This window comes from Mustela lutreola, chromosome X (genome assembly GCF_030435805.1).
Source record: "Mustela lutreola isolate mMusLut2 chromosome X, mMusLut2.pri, whole genome shotgun sequence".
In the NCBI taxonomy this organism is placed as follows: Eukaryota; Metazoa; Chordata; class Mammalia; order Carnivora; family Mustelidae; genus Mustela; species Mustela lutreola.
In genome coordinates, this window is record NC_081308.1 from 98976411 (window position 1) to 98998129 (window position 21719).

At 37.3% G+C, this 21719-nt stretch overlaps 1 protein-coding gene across 4 annotated transcripts in view; it reads right to left on the minus strand.

The window, feature by feature from the left end:
• Positions 1-21719, minus strand: part of LRCH2 (leucine rich repeats and calponin homology domain containing 2) — a 108673-nt gene that overhangs the window by 65026 nt on the left and 21928 nt on the right. For all 4 annotated transcript variants that reach the window (XM_059158160.1, XM_059158159.1, XM_059158158.1 and 1 more), the window contains exons 2-5: positions 10106-10250; positions 4610-4736; positions 1982-2087; positions 1762-1898 (exon numbers count right to left, since the gene is read on the minus strand). In XM_059158160.1, the coding sequence (XP_059014143.1) occupies positions 1762-1898; positions 1982-2087; positions 4610-4736; positions 10106-10250 (515 nt within the window). The remainder of the gene's footprint in view (positions 1-1761; positions 1899-1981; positions 2088-4609; positions 4737-10105; positions 10251-21719) is intronic.

The window sequence follows — 21719 nt, forward strand, 5'->3', positions numbered from 1 at the left end:
TCTCATTAAATCAAAATGTAGTATTTACCGTATTATGACCAATAAAATAATCTGCTGAGGCAAGAAGCAGTAGTGCTTTGGCTGCTGAACCAAGGGAGAGAATCTGAGAGACTCTACCTGACTATGCTACTACCAAATAAACCCAGGCCTCTGCTAAGGCAAGTGAGGGCTAGTTACGTCACTGCAGAGCTAAGGGCAACAATCTGAGGATGTAAATCTTAGACTTGTCGTGTCCAATATGGTAGCCACTAGTCATGTGAACCTACTTAATTTTATTTTATTTTTAAAAGATTTTATTTATTTATTTGACAGAGAGAGATCACAAGTAGGCAGAGAGGCAGGCAGAGTGAGAGGGGGAAACAGGATCCCTGCTGAGCAGAGAGCCCCATGCAGGGCTCGATCCTAGGACCCTGAGATCATGACCTGAACGGAAGGCAGAGGCTTAACCCATTGAGCGACTCAGGCGCCCCAAAGCTACTTAATTTTAAATTAATCAAAATAAGATTACATTTAAATTTTGGTTCCTTAGTCGCATAAGCCATATTTCAAGTACTCAAAAGCCACATGTGGCAAGAACCAATGGTATCAGACTGCACAAATTATAGAACATTCCTATAATTCAGGAAGTTCTGCTGGATAGCACTGCCTTAGACATTCTACAGACCTTCATATTTTCAGTCTTTCTTCTTTCTATTCAGTTATATGTTTTCCTCCAACATGCAAGCCATTCCCAGGTTAACAAGTGAATCAACCTTCCTCTTCTTGCCTTCTCCCATAGCGGATCCAAGCTTCAGTTTTCCCTGTCCTGCTCAGCCAGCTACTACCAGCACCCCAGCCAGCCTTTATTTGAATTAGAGAAAGCAACTCCTTTGGAATGAGTGGAATGTACCTTTGTAGAAAGAAAAAGGCAACCCTTCTTCTGGATGCAAACCCTGACTGAGGGAACATAGCTTGGAAGTAGAGAAGGGGTTGGCATTTCACTGTCATGTGCTTCCTTGGCCAGATTCTCTTGTGGGAGTGTAAGACCCTAATTTCTGCTATTTCATTTGTCTTCCATTTTCCAAAATTCTGTTGCCATCTCTCCCCTGCAGCCCTCTTCTCTCTCATTCCTTGGCCTTATGGGTTTGTAGTTTAGTATATTCTTCTACTATCATTTTAGTAGACTTCACGTGGACTTAATCCTCCAACTCAAAGGCTCAATTAATACTTTTCCACTCATATCTTCTTTCTGTTAGGATTCCATCTATGAGTGCTAAGTATGTGTTATAATCAATTGTACAACAAATGTCAAGTAAACATATACCTGAGTTGGGCAGAGGTAGAGAGACTACACAGTCTGTTTTTAAAAGAACACTGACAGAATTATGGATCTGGGTTTTCTTTCTCTTTTTTTTTAAACTTTTTTTTAAAAGATTTTATTTATTTATTTGACAGAGATTACAAGTAGGCAGAGAGGCTGGCAGAGAGAGAGGAGGAAGCAGGCTCACTGCTGAGCAGAGAGCCCAATGCAGGGCTTGATCCCAGAGGCTTTAAATCACTGAACCACCCAGGCGCCCCGGATCTGGGTTTTCAAAACCCTCTTCTCTAGAAGCTAAGCTAAAACTCCTACCAAAGTGCAAGAGTCACTTATCAGAAAAGCTCCCTTAGATAATAAGGCCTCAACAATAAACTGACTTCTAATTCTGATGCTTTTTGATTTATCAATTTGATGCATAATTATGAATAAAAAGAGAAGAAACAAGTATTTTTTTTCTTACAAACCTGCGCTGGTGGTACTTGCAATGGATTGTTATCCAAAATCATTACTTGTAAATGATGCAGCTTCCTGTAACAAACTGGGATTTCGGTCACTTTATTACAAGAGAAATCCAGCTTGACTAAGGGAAGATCTCCTAATTCTGTTCAGAAATGAAAGATAATTAAATTAAATTTGACACAGTTACTCTCTTATTCATTTCAGTAAAAATAATGAGCATCTTACCATCTGGCAACATATGAAGATTATTTCTTCTTATATTTAGCTCTCTAAGTGAATGTAATTTCCCCATTTGTTGGGGAAGGACCTGAATCTCATTGCAGCTGATATCCTAAGGAAAATAAAAAAATAAAATTATAACAAACTAACTGAGAAATACCTATTTCCATTTTAAAAGTAAAGCACATGGCTAATGGAGCTAGCAAAAGTTACCTGAAATGTTGTTTCTCTAAAAATGGATTATCTGGCAGATTTCTATTTATATTACATCATGAAGTCAATTTAGCACAGTTATCAAATTTTTCTGTGCAGTACTGTGAAATTATAACTGAGTACTACATAATTCAGCCTTTTGAAAATCTCAACTAAAGACCACTCTTGCCAATCAAAACTAGAACTATAAGGATCATCCAAGTGCTCTTCATTCAGAGGTAAAATCAAAAACAACTATCAATCACTGAGATAATCTGTCAATTATAGTAGTTTTGAATTACTCTGTTAGGCAAAAGCTGAGAGACTCAAGGACTTACAGACATGAGCTTGAGAACCAAAAATGATGGTCAGAATCAATTTAAACCTCTTTCTCTAAAGGATTCAAAACATGAGGGGTTACAAGCTCAAAATTCTTTGGCCCACATCATAACCCAAAGACTTTCTAGGAGATCTGAATCGGAAGTGTCTCAAGGTTAAATTAAAATGCAAATCCTGATTTAAAGATAAAGGATACCACTTTTCCATATTAAAAGACAGCTTAACTGTGCTCTCCTCTTCCTCCTCTATAAGCAAAATCTGCAAAAAGATCTCACACAGCAGTCACTCCAGACACACTGCAAATGAAATTCACATGCTACTGAACTGCCCCCAAATTCCAACTTTCACTGGAAATGATATTAGCTTGGAGAGAGAAAAGTGGCACATATATTCAGTTCTATCAAAAATAAAAAAGGCAGGAGGGTAAATTCAGAAGAATATTAAAGCCGTGTAAGGAAAAACCCAATAGAGCTAAGAGGATTAGAAAAAATATATCCTACATACTTCTTTCAAACTATATCTAAGGCATCTTCATTCAATGACAAACATTTATCCAATACCAACTATTTGCTAGGCCCAATTGTAGGTGCTAGGGACACAATTTGAAGTAAAGCCAACAAAAATTCCTGCCCTCATAGCTCTTTATGGAGCTTATTACATTCTAGCAAGGAGAGTAGATTATATAATATGACAGTTGATAAAGGCTGTGAAAAAAAAAGGGTAAAGGAAAATGGCAGAGCAAACAGTAATGAGGAGGGATATTAGCAATTCAGATTGTCTCATGAAGAAGCTGTTATTTGAGCAGTATTGTCAGAGCTAAGAGTATGAGCCATGCCAATATATAAGAAAGGAATATAAGGAACAATAAATATTAAAGGACTCTTAGGCAAAATATGCCTGATATGTACTAAAGAACAGCAAGAAATCCAGTGTAACCAGAAGGAAGTTGGGGGTGGGGGGAGCTAAGCTAAGGAGGGGTATAACTTAGGCTTTTACTCAAGAGATATGTGAGCAGGAACCAAAAATTTTTAAACAGAGAATCCATACAAAGTACAGAGTACGGAGAATCCATACAAACATGAAATTCCAAAGACAGGCAACAAGGGGCTTATGTGACATCCCGAGCTAAGGAGAGGGGTAGGAATCTGGGAGAACAAAGGGGAGGAAGACCATTATCAGCTGGAAAGAAAGAGGTGATGTTTCGAAAATAAACCAGTGCTCAATTATTCAAATAATTTAGGTAAAGTTCAATAGGTAAAGAGGAATCTCCGTTAACAGGGCCTTTCCTAGTACAGGCTCTCCTTTTCAATGTAAATTTAGGCAGCTGTGCTCCACCACCCCCTCCTCCGCCGCCGCCCCCCCCCCCGCGGCGAGGGCTGGGGGGGGGTGGGGGGGGGTAAAGAGCTTTTCCTAAATCTTGGTTTGATTGCTTTCAACTCAAAATAATCACACCAAAGTAGCCCATCTTGGGATGACCTGTCCTCGTCCCCCTACAGAAGTAACAGAAAGATGAGAAAAGGTCAATGCTTTGAGAATATGTTTCTCTCAAAGTTCAATATCCTTTAATACCTTAAATGTTCTGTTCAAGGTAATTAAATTATTCCTATATTTCTACAATTAATTGTATATAATGGCATCTCTTCATTTATCTTGGTTCCCAAGTGTTATAAAATCACATGAGAATATAGAAGAGGAAGAGTTATTTTGTTCATTCTATTGTTTGCAGGCATTGTACTCTCTTCCTTTATCACTTCTCTAAGGATTTCATAGTAGCCCTGTAAAACCTTTTAAAAAAGATATCTTTTCCTGGTCTAAGACCTTTATTGTCCCCAAAATGAATAGACAAATGCTTATTGGTTTGAAAAGCATTTCTTAACACTTACAAGCAAACCTTTCGACTCACTGGGACTAAAAATAACCAGGCTTTTATTGTGGCTGTGAGCTAAAATCAGACATAAGCAATGGCATCTCAAAATTTTACTAAGGTAAACGTAAGTGTATATAAAGTTATTCTTTAAAAAAAAAAAAAAATTACACTGAAATTCCATAAAGAGCAATCTTCCAAAATATAAAGGCATGTGTCAATGCAATTATTTTACTCACCAATTCCATTAAGTCTTTTAACTTCCCAATTTCTTCTGGAATGGATACCAGTTTATTATTACTGATGACCAAAACTTTAAGGGGAAGATCAAATAGGTATTTTGGCAATGTTGATAAAAGATTTCGACTGAAAAGAAAAAGAAAGTCTCATTATTAGATATGTCTGAAATCTCCCACATTATGTTGAGGTGAACAAATCACCTCAAAAGAGAAAAAGCTTTCACCAGATAATGACTATCATTTAATGAGCGTTTACTCTATAACACACTAAAATCCTTAAATGCACTATCTCATTTAATACTCACAGTAACCCCTTAAGACAGGCAGTACTATTATCTCTATTATACACATAAGAAAACAAAGGGTAAAACTAGCTAAGGGATTTGCCCAGTCACAAACGTTTGCAAAGCTTGTGTTGTTACCTATGATATTATCTCATCAGTTCTCAAAACGCAAAATCATTCTGAGTTAGAAAATGTCAGAACCTTGTTCTCTGGTATCATTTCACTGCATTCAATACCTCCATGCCTCTAACAAAGGAAAGGTTCTAAGGATAAGTTTGCATGCACTAAGATCAAATCTATGAAAGAATTTAATAGAACTACATCTTCAGGGGCGCCTGGGTGGCTCAGTGGGTTAAAGCCTCTGCCTTCGGCTCAGGTCATGATCCCAGGGTCCTGGGATTGAGTCCCACATCGGGCTCTCTGCTCAGCAGGGAGCCTGCTTCCTCCTCTCTCTCTGCCTGCCTCTCTGCCTACTTGTGATCTCTGCCTGTCAAATAAATAAATAAAATCTTTAAAAAAAAAAAAAATAAATAAAAAAATAAAAAAAAAAAAAAAGAACTACATCTTCAAAGACATGTGAAACCCTAATCCACTCCCTTTTCTTTTTCTTTTTCTTTTTTAAAAGATTATTTATTTATTTATTTATTTGACAGAGAGAGAGAGAGAGACAGAGAGGAAACACAAGCAGGGGGAGTGGGAGAGGGAGAAACAGACTTCCCACCAAGCAGGGAGCCTGATGTGGGCTTAGATCCCAGGACCATGGGATCATGACCGGAGCCGAAGGCCGGCACCAACCACTGAACCACCCAGGTGCCCCCACTCCCTTCTCTTATGGGTTTACAGTAGAATAGCCCACTAACACCTTTACCTAAGTTCCAAGTTGATAAAACATTCCTATCTCTATGGATACACTTAAATATAAAAACAACTAACATGTATTGTTTACTATGTGTCAAGCCATGTTCAGAGCACCTCACATGAATTAACTCCACTAATGTCACAACAACCAACTTTAAGAAAACAGAGCATATCATGATGCCCATTTTATAGAGGAAGAATCAGTCAAAAAGAGATTAAGCACTGAGGGTTGCCGGGGGCAGGGGGTAAGGAGAGGGTGGTTGGGTTATGGACATTGGAGAGGGTATGTGCTATGGGAGTGCTGTGACGTGTGTAAACCTGATGATTCACAGACCTGTATCCCTGGGCCTAATACATTATATGCTAATAAATAAAAATAAAATAAATTTTAAAAAATAAAATGGAAAAAAAAAAGAGACAGAGATTAAGCAAACTGCTCAAAGTCACACTGCTTATAAATAAGAGAGCCAGGATTCTAATCTGGACAATATGGCTCTGAGGTCCTTACCCTCAACCTACTGTGGGTCAAATTTATACACCAATACAGAGTGACCAAATGACCCCTGCTATAGACTCAATATTTGTGTCCCCCACAAATTTATAATGTTGAAACCTAATCCCAATGTGATGATATTTTTAAGTGGAGCCTTTGGGGGGTGATTAGGTCATAATGGTGGAGCCTTCATGAACAGGTTTAGTGCCCTTGTAAAAAATACCTCAAAGATCGCTTCTTGGCCTTTGGCTAAGATCAAGTGTAAAAACACCTCAGAGAGCTCCCTTGCTCCCTCTACCAAGTGAGGACAGCTAGGAGATGGCTGCCTATCAACCAGGAAGCAGGTCCTCAATGAGACACCGAATCTGCTGGTGACTTGATCTTGGATGTCTCAGCTTCCAGAAACATGAAAAATAAGCTTCTGTTGTTTATAAGGCACCCAATACATAGTAAGAAGCTGAAATGGCTAAGGTCAAAGAGGTTTCTGCCTGCGTTCTCCTCTAGGATTTTGGTAGTTTCCTGTCTCATGTCTTTCATCCATTTTGAATTTATTTTTGTGTATGGTATAAGAAAATGGCCCAGTTTCATTCTGCATGTTGCTGTCCAGTTTTCCCAACACTATTTGTTGAAGAGACTGTTTTCCATTGGATGTTCTTTCCCACTTTGTTGAAGATTAGTTCAACATACAACTGTGGGTCCGTTTCTGGGTTTTCTATTTTTCCATTGATCTATGTGTGTTTCTGCCAATACCATGCTGTCTTGATGACTGAAGTTTTTTAATAGAGCTTAAGTCTAGAATCATGATGCCTCTAGCTTTGCTTTTCTTTTTCAGGATTGCTTTGGCTATTTAGAATTTTTTGTAGTCCTGAACAAATTTTAGGACTGTTTGGTCTAGCTCTGTGAAAAATGCTGGGAGTATTTTGATAGGGATTGCATTAAATGTGTAGATTGTTTTGGGAGCAAGGTACCCAATACATGTATTCTGTCATAGCAGCCCAAACAGACTAAGATAATAGTCCCACCAAAAAATATAAAGTATACCATTACATTTACATATTATTAGGTATTCACAAAAATAAGTTATTTTTCCTGCTTTTCAAAGTGCTATTTTTTTTTAAGATTTTATTTGGGGTGCCTGGGTGGCTCACTGTGTTAAGCCTCTGCCTTTGGCTCAGGTCATGATCTCAGGGTCCTAGGATCAAGCCCTGCATTGGGCTCTCTGCTCAGTGGGGAGCCTGCTTCCCCCTATCTCTCTGCCTGCCTCTCTGCCTACTTGTGGTCTCTGTCAAATAAATAAATAAAATCTTTAAAAAGAAAGATTTTATTTATTTATTTGACAGAGAGAGCACAAGCAAGGGGAGTGACAGGCAGTGGGAGAGAGAGAATCAGGCTTCTTGCTGAGCAGGGAGCCTGATGTGGGGCTCGATCCCAGGACCCTGGGATCATGACCTGAGCAGAAGGCAGACGGTTAACCAACTGAGCTGCCCAGATGCCCCTCAAAGTGGCATTTATAGACCTGTACCCAGCATTTTGTGTAACACACACAGCAAAAAAATAACTTAGTATTACCCCAAGGAAGAACATTAAGACCTGAGGACATTCAGAAACACTATACTGGCTTTAATCACAAGGCACAAGCTTTTAAAAATAAAAAAAAGAAAAGAAAAGACAATGGCCCTAGACCACAATCCTGGCCAGGCTGCTAGAATGTCAGGTGCTTGTTACAACTCTTGACACTTTCAGAATCAAACAAGATCCTTGGGAAAGTAGCCAATGTAGAGCACACAAGGGAGTATTATACAGAAAGAGAGAGCTGAAAAACCATCTTAGAAGTTTCTCAAGATATTTTCACCAAAATAAAAAACAAAATAAAAAATAAAGTGGGAAGAGTAATGATACATACAAATTTATTCTAATCTCCTTCAGACCAAAAAAAGATTAAAAATTGGCCTATTTGGGGGGGCACGTGGCTGTTAGTCAGTAGAACGTGTGACCTTTGATCTGAGGGGTCATGAGTTCAAGCACCAGGATGGGCCTAGAGCTTACTTTTTAAAAAATTGGCCTATTTTCTTACTTTAAGAAGCAGGTTCATTGAGTTAGCAGTCAGCTTTCTCCAGAATTGAATTTTTTTATACACAGCTAATAAGTCATCAATTTTCACTTTTTTGCCATGTTTTAGAGACAAAGGAAGTCGAAATGAAGACTAATGTTATTTCAATAAAGTTTGTTCAAAAACGTTTGTGACTATAAACAAATACCCCTGGAGACAATTTTTAAAGATCAAAATGGGGCTCCTGGTGGCTCAGTCGGTTAAGCATCTGCCTTCTGCTCAAGTCATGATCCCAGGGTCCTGCATTCAAGTCTAGCATTGGGATCCCTGCTCAGGGGGAAGTCTGCTTCTCCCTCTACCCCACCCCCCTGCTCTCTTGTATGCGCGCGCACGCGCGCTCTCTCTCTCTCATAAAAATAAATACGTAAAATATTTTTTAAAATACATAAATAAAGATCCAAACAGGAATCAGAGAAAGTTTTAGTAGAACTATTTTAAGATAACCATACATTTCTGTTAGTATAGGAATATAATTCAATTTTTGACAAATCACTTTTTTCCATAAGAGAACAAAGTGAAACAAAAATAAAGACAACACTTCAAAGTACCTCACTTGCCTCAAAACCTCTCCCCAAGCCAGGCCAAGCAGATTAGAGAATTGGAGAAAAGAGCAACCCAAATGACTAATATCTATGAAAGGAATTCACACATTTTAAGGTATAAAGATTCAGTTAAAAAAGAGTATGTACTGCCAGGTGACACCACTGGGGGAGACAAATAGAAGGATTAATGTATCACAGTAAGAAAGGACCATTATTATTTATATACATTAATTATATTTACCACCTCCCTGTATGGGAATTCAGACACTGTAACTTTGTTAAGGAGAGGGAAGAAATGAACACTTACAATTAAAGAAAAACAAAACAAAACAAAAAAAACAAGAAAGTGGTCCTTTAAAAAAAAGAAAAGACTTTATTTATTTGACAAAGAGAAAGAGAGTACAGAGTGCATAAGCAGGAGTAGCAGCAGAGAGAGGGCAGGCAGAGGGAAAGGGAGAAGCAGCAGGTTCCCCACTGGGCGGGGCTCTCAATCACCAGACCCTGGGATCATGACCTGAGTGGAAGGCAGAAGCTTAACAACTGAACCACCCAGGCACCCCTCAAGTAAGTAAAATCTTTAAAAATAAATAAATAAATAAATAAATAAATAAATAAAGAGTACCTCTTTCAAAATGCAGTTGTGAAGAGGAGATGAGGTAATATGGGTAAGGTATTTGTAACATTGTCTGGCACACAGTAAGCATCTATTAAGTATTAACACCTTCATCTACTTCCTAAAATTCCAACACTCCCAACCCAACCCATCCATCCTTAAAGTAGCAAGGAGAACTCACAAGAGTGAACACTATAGCTCAAGAACTGTTTCTTTATAATGTTTCACTTTAACAGAAAATGCATATAAATAAATCTGCATAGTGGTGCTATGATTTCAGTAAAATATTTCTGATCTAAATAAAGCCTGGCATTACTAGGGGCTTGTTAGAAATGCAGGCCCCACTGCAGAGCTATGCAATCAGATGTTTTAATCCCCATGTGACTCCTGGGAAGATTAAAGGCTGGGATGAGAAGCACTGCTCTCAAGAACAAGACCAAACACCTATAAAGTAATGTTAAGGTATAACAAATACAAATAAGGTACTGTTGAGATAATTATAGGTTACACAGCCAAACCAAACACATTCCTTTATTACTAAAAAGGATTAGAAATGTAATAAAAAACAAAATCTACCCCCCAAAATGTTTCCTTACCTAATGTTAAGGTATGTTAACATCTGCAGGTTTTTAATGGCTTCAGGAATGGTTTTGATGCAATTATGATATAAATTTAACGTCTCAAGAGGTGCAAATAACCAGACATCGGAAGGAATTTCTGTAAAGCGATTTCTTGAAAGATCTGAAAAAGAAAAGTAATATTTGAGTGCCAAACATATACAGTATCTATTATAATTAACAGAACTATTTTCATACTTGCTGAATCACTCAGCATCTAATCAACTATTTAAAATATAATAAAATATGAGGCACCTGGCAGGCTCAGTTGGTAGAGCGTGTGATTCTTGATCTCAGTATTGTTGAGTTCAAGCCCCACATTGGGCATAGAGTTTATATATGTACATACATATGTACATAAAGTATTATAAAATATTGGGGCACCTGGGTGGCCCAGTCAGTTAAGCGTCCAACTCTTGATTTCAGCTCAGGTCGTGATCTTAGAGTTCTGAGATCAAGACAGAGTCAGCTTATCCTTCTATTTCTGCTCCTCCCCTGCTCTCTCTCTTTCTCTATTTCTCTAATAAATAAAATCTTTTGCAAATACATACTATAAAATATCATCCACCATGACCATGAAGGCAAAAAAGTCATATAGAAATATACTCATTTAGGGCACCTGCATGGTTTACTCAGTTAAGCATCTGCCTTCTGTTCAGGTCATAATCCTAGGATCCTGGGATAGAGTCCCATATCGGGCTCCTTGTTCAGTGAGGAGTCTGCTCCTCCTTCTCTCTCTGTCCCTTCCCCAGCTTGTGCTCCCTCTCGCTCACACTCTCAAGTAAATAAACAAAATCTTAAATATATATATCCTCATTAAAAGCTTGTTTATTAACAAATTGTACTTCATATGCTTTGATATCTTTAGAATTTATCTTTAAAATACCAATGAGGAATTCTCTCTGATCTTTTCAAAACCACAAAAAATCCTCCCCAGATCCCACGTCCGCCTCTACCTCTTCCTCCTTCACAGCCAAACTTACATAAACCAACAACACAACTAAATTTTTTACTTACCATGGATTTCTCAACCCACTGTAAATGGGTTTCTAATCACTTCCTGCCCACCTAGGTCACAACAGCCTCTGTATAAATAACGACTCATCTAACTGGAAGAATTTCCTTTCTCTTGGCTTGGGAGACTACACTTCTGCATCACTTATTATCTCTCTGGCTACTTCTTAGTCTCTTGCTGGATTTTCCCCTGTATTGTGAATGTTGATGTTCCTAAGAGCTGTGACAAGGTACCCTTTCCTTCTTAAGATGTACACTTTACTGGGTGATTTCATCCAATCCCAGGGTTAAATTATATTTATATATCAACAGATTTCAAATTAAAGCTATGTCTGAACACCTATGTTCTGATCTTCACAATTTCTCTTGATATCTCTCAGACACCTCAAATTGTACAAAGTCTGTACAAATTCTGCAAAATCTGAACTGAAAATCTTCTTCCACACATCTGTTTCTCTTATCTCAGATAATGTCACCAACATCCTCCTGTTCCCATTGTGCAAGCCAGAAACCTGGTATTCATTCTCGATTCCTTACTATTCCAAGTACACACAAATATACTTCCAATCATTTCAGTTTTAACAAAAATAAAATCATGGAATTATTATAACTATTTACACCTCTTTTAAAGGTTAGTTAAATGAAATTTTGAAAAATACTTAAGATAACAAGTATGTGGCAGGTTGGAAAAAATATCCTAAAAGAGTTTCTTAACTGAAGCACTACTGCCATTTTAGGCTCTATGACGATTTGTTGTGTAGGGCTATCCTGGGTATTGTAGGATATTTAGCAGCATCCCCAGCACTTAGCCACCAGATGCCATTAAAACCCTCTAATCATGACAGACAAAAAATGTCCCCTGGAGTTCAAATGCCCCTTCAACCTGTTGAGAACCACTGCTACCTCATCATAGATATATATTTTGCTTACATTAATTCATTATATTTGGTTAAAAAATAAGAATATTATTTACCTCTGTCAGGAAGAACATCTATGGTGTACATTAACCCACCATACATCATTCAACTTGTGTTCTGCCCTCACAAGAACAGTCTCCTACCAATTTCTAACTTCCTTACCCTAAGGGATGAGACCTATTTACTTAGCAATATAGTAAATTCCCTATTCAGAATACTAATATAAATGTATTAATATATGTTTATGTGAGTGCAAACACACACTCACCTAATATAAAATTTTATAATAGGCAAAAAAAATTAGTTATGATTATTTGAGAATTAATTTGGATTTGTCTTCCTACCACCATAAGATTCTAAATGACTAAATAAAAGGACAGACGGAATTACTAGAAACCAAAATCTGAATTTGAAACAGAAGTTTCTCAATATCCTGGCTTACCTCCTCTGAACAACCAAGCATCAGGCAGTTCTACTGAGGAGGAAAAGTTAAATCATTATTTTTTTTAAGTTTAGGATGTTTCTTTTACATTTAGGGTTTAACCTCTTAACTCTTGTAACTTCAAAATCCTAGGAGTTGAAAAATTACTGTTTACAATTAATCTGAAACCTAAAATAAAATTATGCCCAGTTCATTATTCTGTATAATAGCTAGCATTATAGACCCATAAATAATAAAGTCCTAGAGACAGATGATGGTAGTTTAAATTAAGAGCACAAGAATGAGTCTAAGAAAATTAGATTTTGAAATATATTTTTGTATTAGTACTTAGATATTGGGCAAGTGACTGTCTATGTGGAATAAGTAAGAGGCTATTTAATAAAAGAGGTGGGGGTTGAACGAGATTTTTGTTTTTGTTGCTGTTGCTGGTGAGAGTTTTATTTTGTTTTTTGAAGCAGAAGTTAGAATCAAAGATTCAATCATCTATTTGTATAATGTGAGATATCTGAAAGAGAGTCAATGGAGGGGTTAGTCAGATGATTATAGATCTCTGACATGAGGTCTGGGATGGATATATAAAATTTAAGGTTCTGGGAATATGGTTAGTACTATAAAATCACAGAAATGGAAGACATCACCTAACATCATAGTACTGAGTTGGAAAGAGTTCAAGAATGGGCCATCGGGACAGCCAGTATCTACAAGCTAAGTCGAGAGGAAAAAAGCAAGCAGAGAAGACTAAATATAATGGTCAAAAAAAAGCACAATAACCATATAAAGAGTGTTTCAAGCACTGACGGGAAAAAAACATCAAAAGTACTATTTGTTCAGCTATAAGATAAAAGCAGTCATAATCCTATTCTTTTTTTTTTAAAAGATTTTATTTATTTATTTGAGATACAATGAGAGAGAGAGAGAGAGCACAAGCACGGAGAGGAGAGCGGTAGGCAGAGGGAGAAGCAGACTCCCTGCCAAGCAGGAGTCCGATGCAGGACTCGATCCCAGGATTCCTGGATCATGACCTGAGCAGAAGGCAGACACTCAACCAACGGAGCCACTCAGGCGCCCCAATCATAATCCTACTCTTGATTTGTTTTATCAGCAGACAAACTAATTGTTGGTGTGATGCATAACTGTAGCCCCAAACAGAAATAAAATGAGTGTACAATTTATTTGACAATATAAAAAAGACAAAATATCAGTATTAATAACAGTGATTTTAATAAAATAATTTAAATACTATGAACATTATTTTAATAATTTACATATTGTGTGAGGCTTTATGTTCTTTCCCCTCTAAAAAAAAGATAATTTAGTTAAATTACCAAGTAATATATGAATTCCCTTAGGGAATCTAATTAAATTTGCAATAATAAACTATTTTCTAGATGAGCTAATATATTTATTTACTTAGTAAACACCACTTAAAATTACAATTAATTATTATTCTAACTTAACTGGGTAAAATCAAATAAAGCATAATAAACTCAAAATTAAAACTCAAGCTATTATAAAGCCCTTAATTAAGGAAATCTTGTTCTAGGATTTTTCAGATTTTAAATCTGTATAAACATCCTTTCTAAGAACTAGGTAAACAGAGTAACAGTGCCAAAAGAAAAATACAAACACGGAAAGAAAGATAGGGAATAATACAAAACATTCTGTATCTTAATTTCTTTAAATATCTCACACTAACAGCATCTCATCTTTTCCTTCAAAAAAGTGAAAATTAACTTCTATATAGATATAACAGATAAAATTTAAACTCTTAAATTTATCTTGTGATGTACAATTAAACCAAAAAGGAATTTTTACATTAAAAATCATTTAATTAACAGGTACACTAGGGCAACTGAATTATAGGACTAGTAACATATTATACTCAAGAAAACATGCAAAATTGGTATTGTATATAATATGGTTCCATCTAAAGATGAAAAAACAAACTTAATTTATTCTTTATGGAAACACTCATTTCACAACAGCCTTAATGCCTGCCTTCTTTGGAGACAAGCAGGACTTGGGAAAAGACCATTATAAAGACGTTTCACCTTTCCCACACACACAAAAAGAGAAAATGAAAATCTGTTGCTTATTTTCCTGAAGTGAGTTGAATGGTGGCCCTCGAAGATATCAGGTCCTAATTCCTGTGAATACTGGCTTATACGGTAAAACTGTGCAGATATAATTAAGAATCTCGCATTGAGATTATCCTGATTGACCCAGGTGGGTCCTAACTGCTATCACACAAATCCTTACAAGAGGAGGGCAGAGGGAGATTAGACAGACACACTGAGGAGAAAGCCATGGTGAAGTTGGAGGAGATACTGGAATGTGATGCAGCCAAGAATGCCAGCAGTTGCCAAATGCTGCAAGAGGCAAGGAAAGAATTTTCCCGTAGAGCCTCTGGAGGGCAAACAGCATTGCCAAAACTTGATTTTAGCCCTGTAAGAGTCATGTCATATTCTGGTCTCCAGAACTGTAAAAAAAAGTAAACTTCTGTTGTTTTATTTTAATTTTTTAAAGATTTTTATTTATTTATTTGTCAGAGAGAGGGAGAGAGAGCATAAGAAGCGGAAGCAGCAGGCAGAGGGAGAAGCAGGCTCCCTGCTGAGAGCAAGGAGCCCAATGCAGGACTTGATTCCAGGACCCTGGGATCATGATCTGAGCCAAAAGTAGACACTTAACCAACTGAGCCACCCAGGCATCCCTAAACTTCTGTTATTTTAAACCACCATGTTTGTGGTAATTTCCTACAGCAGACATAGGAAATTAACACACTTCTCATAAAATCAGTTTATCACAATCAATGAGAGAATGTCTGCAAAGTTTTTTAAATTAAATAGTTGTGTATTTTTTTCTCTTAAGTAGTAAGTTTATATCTCAATTAATTAGTACCCTTGCCAATAAGCATCTTTATAACCATTGAATCATTTTTCTTTTGTCCTGCTTCAATTATAAATCATATCAAGCAGTATTGGCAACAGCTCAACAGCAGACAGAATACTGTGCCGTTTCCTGCCTTCCTTCAAAACCCTCCTTGTGAAACTGCTAGGAGGCTTTTAAAGATGTTAAGAGATCATTTTAAATAATCTCATCTAAATTACATTCTGTATCACTCTTGAGCATCAGATGTCAAATGAAGCTAGGGAAAGGAAGGAGAGGAGTCAGATGGAATGGAAATCTGTTTGTTGCCTCCCAACCTGCAGCCACAGCAGCCACAGACGGGTCCATATGCCACCCAGTGCAATTCCTGGCCCACAGACTAGCATTTCAGCCAAGGTAGGCATAGAAAACGACTTTCAGAAATTATACTATTACACTATATTAATTATACTAATTATAGTTTTATTTTATTCCATGTACAAAAGAAAGTACAGTTTTTGTCACAAATTGTTGTAACTTAAACGAAAATGCGTGAGTCTTCTTTAGGTGATATTTAATGATATAGATTGCTATAGTCCCTCTTATTTAAAAAAAAAACTGTAGAAAATGTTTGAAAATCTGATACATTTCTACTTCTGGAAAAATTTCTAATAATGGAAGTGTGTTGCTGGAACACATTCTCATCAGTAACAGAGATATCGTCATAGAATTTTCTGCTTGGGGCATCTGGGTCACTCAGATGGTTAGGTGTCTGCCTTCAACTCAGGTCATGATCCTGGAGTCCTGGGATCAAGCCCAACATTGGGCTCCCAGATCAGCAGGGACTCTGCTTCTCCTTCCTCTGCCTCTCCCGCTGCTTATGTGTGCTCGCTCTCTCTCTGTCTCTCTCTCTCTCAAATGAATAAATAAAATCTTTTTAAAAAAATTTTTTTTCTGCTTAAGGAAACATGAGGAACAGGAACCTGGCTGATTCAGTCAATAGAGCATAGGACTTTCATCTCAGAGTTGCGAGTTCAAGCTCCACACTGGGAGTAGAGCTTATGTAATAAAAATTTTTTTTAAAAAAAGAAACATGCCAGGTAAGTGGAGAAATAATTTGAAATGAGAACTCTAAATTCACAACAATAACTTAAGTGGAACTGGGGTGACTATTTCTATTTCTCTCTGTCTCTCTCTGTCCCCCCAACACACACCACATATCCAAGATCACAGTGCTACAGGCTTTGCATAATTATGTCTAATCCTCATAACACCCTTATGAGGTAGCTATTATTCCACATTATATATATGAATCAAAGACAGATTGAATAGTATGCCCAGTGCTAAAAACTAGTATAAACTGACAACACCAGGGTTCCAAACTGAGGTGTTACTTCAAAGCCCATGTTCTAGGTGTGCTTTTCCACTCCTCCAACATACTTTTGTGATTTCGTGTCCCAAATTTCAAATATTCTGTTCCACTAGAATCACAATGCAGGGTCAGAGAGATTCTTAGTCTCCTTGCCACATTCGTATTTTAGGTTGCTTCTTGCAATAGAAAGAACATAAACTTGACTTCAAGTCCAATTTTTAATTAAAAAATAATGGGGGCACCTGGATGGCTCAGTGGGTTAAAGCCTCTGCCTTCGGCTCAGGTCATGATCCCAGGGTCCTGGGATAGAGCCCTGCATCGGGCTCTCTGCTCAGCAGGGAACCTGCTTCCTCCTCTCTCTGCCTGCCTCTCTGCCTACTTGTAATCTCTGTCTGTCAAATAAAATAAATAAAATCTTTAAAAATAAATAATGAACACCACTTAAAGCTCTCAGCTGTTTGTAATTTACCAATTCAGAACTGTTCTTGGCTCCTTAAAGAGTAGACCCTTATTAATTTTTCAGAAGTTTAAACCAGTTCAATAAACAAGGATTAAAGAACATTAAACAAGTTTCTCCAGAAGAGACGTAACATCTTACAGGCAAAACCACTGTCCTGAGTACCTGCTAAAAACTCTGAAATATCTGAGACTTTACCCTACTTGTAAGCCAACAAGTTAGCCTAAGACGGTTGTACAGGTGCTGGCAGAAGGCATGAGATTCCTATGTGAGACAAAGGACTTTATTACTCATAGCATAGCAAGTGGCATAAGCAGCAAATTTTTATCAGTTCTCCTTGCGCCTTCCAAATCCCACAGGGGTAACATAGATGGGTATAGATGAATGTTGACCCACATACTACAACACATAATAGGAGACAAACTCTAAGCTAGAGGAACCCAAATCTTTATAATAGACAATAAGCCAGCACACACTTTGTTCAAAGGGAGACATTATCTTTAGTTTACTAGATAGTAAGCATGACTGTCCTTTGCTTTGCAGAGAGAAACTATCTCATTCTTCCAAAAGTCAGTCCTGAGCAAAGGGCAATTAGTGTCGCATTCGCAAGATCTGCAGAAACATGGAAGCCCATGGAAAATTATCTCCCAACAGTACCATGTACATTCCTTATCAAGCGGGATTGGAAGTTGCAGCCTCACTACAGAGAATATACAAGGTAAAATAGTTACCTTAATGGTCACATTCTCTGTAGTCCTGTACTTACTGTCTGTCATAGAGGCAGGCAAATCCTGATCTTTGCCTTCCAGGCCCCATTCTCCTTATTTCCTGGGCAGCATTCTGACTGGACTCATTTATCCAAACAAAATTCTATTAAGCCCTAGCAGGTGTTAATGTAGGTAAAAAGCCCACTCAGACACCAAACCTAAGCAATCCCAATTACTGTTTCACTCTACCACCAAATACAATTTGCTTAGATAATAACATTCAGTGAAAGAAACTATGCAAAAAGAATCACCCCCACTTAGTTCTAGTAAAATTTAAATTTTCACAAAGCTGTTGTGGTGGGACCAATACTGCATCATCCTTGGGGTATATCATGAGGTTCACACAAAGACTGATGGAATGAAAAAGGAAGGGTAACTTCTTTAACATATAAGCAGTAAACTGGGTCTGAACTGTATTCTGATTCTACTGATTACTACCTATGAAACACTGCCAGAATCAATTACTATTCCTCCCTATCTCAGAGCTATTAGAAATATTCTGTAACAACCTAAAATCCCTAGAAGTAAGCAACAGAAATGAGGGGGAAATTATCAACTTGCACATAACTATATATATATATTTTTTCACAGATGCATAAAATAAAATGAGAGAAGTTGATTATTATATTCTGTTCTTACAACAAGGAAAATATATACCAGAATTATGTCTTTAGAGAGTGGATAAAATCAACCAACTCAAAAGCATATTTCCTCATATAAAAATTTTTAAGAATTAAATTTTCTGTTCTCTTTAGTAATTGATATTACTCAAATGTAAACATTTACAGTATGTAAAATATCATTAATATGCTCTCAAATATTAATGCTTCCTTATCTATTTTTCCATCTGAAAGAAATGTCAGGACTAGAAACAAAAGCAACAAGAAAACAGGAGGCACCACAGCTGTTTGTCGATGCAAGAATGGAGAGTGTCTTTGAAGTATTAGAGACTCTGATGTTGGAGCCTGATGGGAAATGACAAGCCTATATGGATCTGGCATCTGCTTTGAACAGATGCCTTGCAAAGACAGGTGATTTCTTGATTCAGTATTCCCTGGAAGGGTGTTGTGCTGTCATTCAGGACAAGATAAAGGAAAGTCCATCTATAACTCCGAAGCCCTGTTGCATGAGTAAGACCTATGGGTAACAGAATTTCTGAGCTACTCTGTAGTGAGTTAAAACATTAACCATAAGTACAGTGGAGAGAGAAAAAAGGTCAGTAGATATTGGAAAAAAAAATGAAGGAAAATGCTTTAAAGACAACTATGAGAAACAATAACAAGCAGACCTCACCGGCCTACAGCAACCAATACTGAAAATCTCTTTTTGAGCACAGGAACTTTGAGAAGCAAGGGTGCAAACAAAAACAGATGCTGCAAAGAGAAAGAAACCACAGCTGCTAACCAGAAGGCAGATTACATGCATGCTCAGTGAGAAAGGAACTGTGAGTCATACAACTATTAAGCCACGTGGAAGGATAGGACTTTATTTAAAAAAAAAAAAAAAAAAAGGAGGGGGCTGCTCTATGCAGTTATAGGAAATTCTGCTAAGTGTTTTAGTTTCGCCAAGAAATAATGACAATTAACTGTGCAATGACATTCAAACATCAAAGTAATGCTTAAAAACGACACTACAACCCTTGTAAGAGTTATTACACTGTAAATTTGGCATTATGAATTCATGCAGTATTATTTATTAAATGGTTCTTGGAAAACTTTTATTTTCAAAAGACAAATGGTATAGCCTCATCACATAACTTTTACTAAAATAAATTCCAGATGGAAGAAAACGATAAACAAAAATGAACCATAAAAAACTAGAAAAACATTTTGTGAATATCCACTTAATATTAAAATGGGGAAGGACTTTCAAGGCCTTCAATAAGGGAATAATTCGCAAATGAAAAGATTTCTAGATTTAGCGACATAAAACTACAGTCTGTCAAAAAGCAAAATGATACCAACAGCTCGTAGGTAAAACCTTGCAGCAACGACATAAACAGATTCAAAAATGAAAATTACCAGACCAAGAGGAACATGAAAATATGTTCAACCTCACCGTCAATCAAAAGAAATGCAAAGAATAAGATATCATAACTCGCTCATCAAATTTAAAGGTTTTTAAAAGTATTGTTCTCTGTTGGCAAGACACTTCCACACACCACTGATGGGATTTCAAAATGAGGTAACCTGTCTAGAAAGCAATTTGACGATATGAATCAAGCTCCTGAAAAATGTTCATACACACTGAGCCAAGAAATCAATCTCTAGCAATTTTTGAAACCAAATAAACATAATAAACATAAGAAATTATGTACTTTTAAGGATTATCTAAAACAGTAGAAAATTAGAAACAACTTAAATGCCCAAACAATAGGTAAAGGCTAGATAAAATATAGTATATCCTTAAAATGGAGTATCTTGCCGCCTTTAAAAACACTATTATAGATCTGATTATTTAAAATGAATATAAGAATGCTCACAGGATAATAACTAGTTTTTATTTTGTTTTTTTTTAAGTAGGTTCCATATGCCCAGTACAGAGTCCACCACAGGGCTTGACCTCATGACCCTGAAATCAAGACTTTTTTTTTTAACGTATTTTTTTTTAAGATTTTATTTATTTATTTGACAGACAGAGATCATAAGTAGGCAGAGAAGCAGGCAGATAGAGAGAGGAGGAAGCAGGCTCCCTGCTGAGCAGAGAGCCAGATGCAGGGTTCGATCCCAGGACCCTGGGATCATGACCTGAGCCGAAGGCAGAGGCTTTAACCGATTGAGCCACCCAGGAGCCCCGAAGTCAAGACTTGAGCTGAAATCAAGAGTCAAGACACTTTGCTTCCTGAGCCATCCAGGTGTCTGTCTCATAACTAGAATATTTTAAATACCAAACTATATACACAGCATGAACCATTTTTAGGGCACCTGGGTGGCTCAGTCAATTAAGCATCTGCCTTCATTCAGCTCAAGTCATGAATCCAGGGTCCTAGGATGGAGTCTGGCATTGGGCTCCCTGCTTAGTGGGGAGTTTGCTTCTCCTTCTGCCTCTGCCTGCCTATTTCTCTCTCTCTGTCAAATGAATAAATAAAATCTTAAAAAAATAATAATGTACATTTTTATAGGGGCGCCTGGATAGCTCAGATGGCTAAGCATCTGTCTTCAGCTCAGGTCATGATCTCCATGGGATGGAGACCATGGCTGGCTCCCAGCAAAGCAGGGAGCCTGCTTCTCCCTCTGCCCCTGCGTGTGTGTGCGCTCTCTCTCAAAGGAATATAATCTCAAGAACAAATAAATAAATAAAACTTTAAAATAATTGAAATGTACATTTTTAGAAAGCACACTTTTTTTTTAAGATTTTATTTATTTATCAGAGAGAGAGAGGAGGAGAGAGCAAGCACAGGCAGACAGAATGGCAGGCAGAGGCAGAGGGAGAAGCAGGCTCCCTGCCGAGCAAGGAGCCCGATGTGGGACTCGATTCCAGGACGCTGGGATCATGACCTGAGCCGAAGGCAGCTGCTCAACCAACTGAGCCACCCAGGTGTCCCTAGAAAGCACACTTTATACATTCATTCATACACACATAAAGGTGATGAGTGTAGGATCATGAAGGAAATACACCAAAATGTTAATATCTATTCAAAGTTGGTGGAATGAGGAGTATTTTGTACTTTCTTCTGTATGCTTTTATTTTCCAAGTTTTTTACAATAAGCAAGCATTGCTTCTGTTATAAGAAAAACACAATATTATGCTATTTTATTT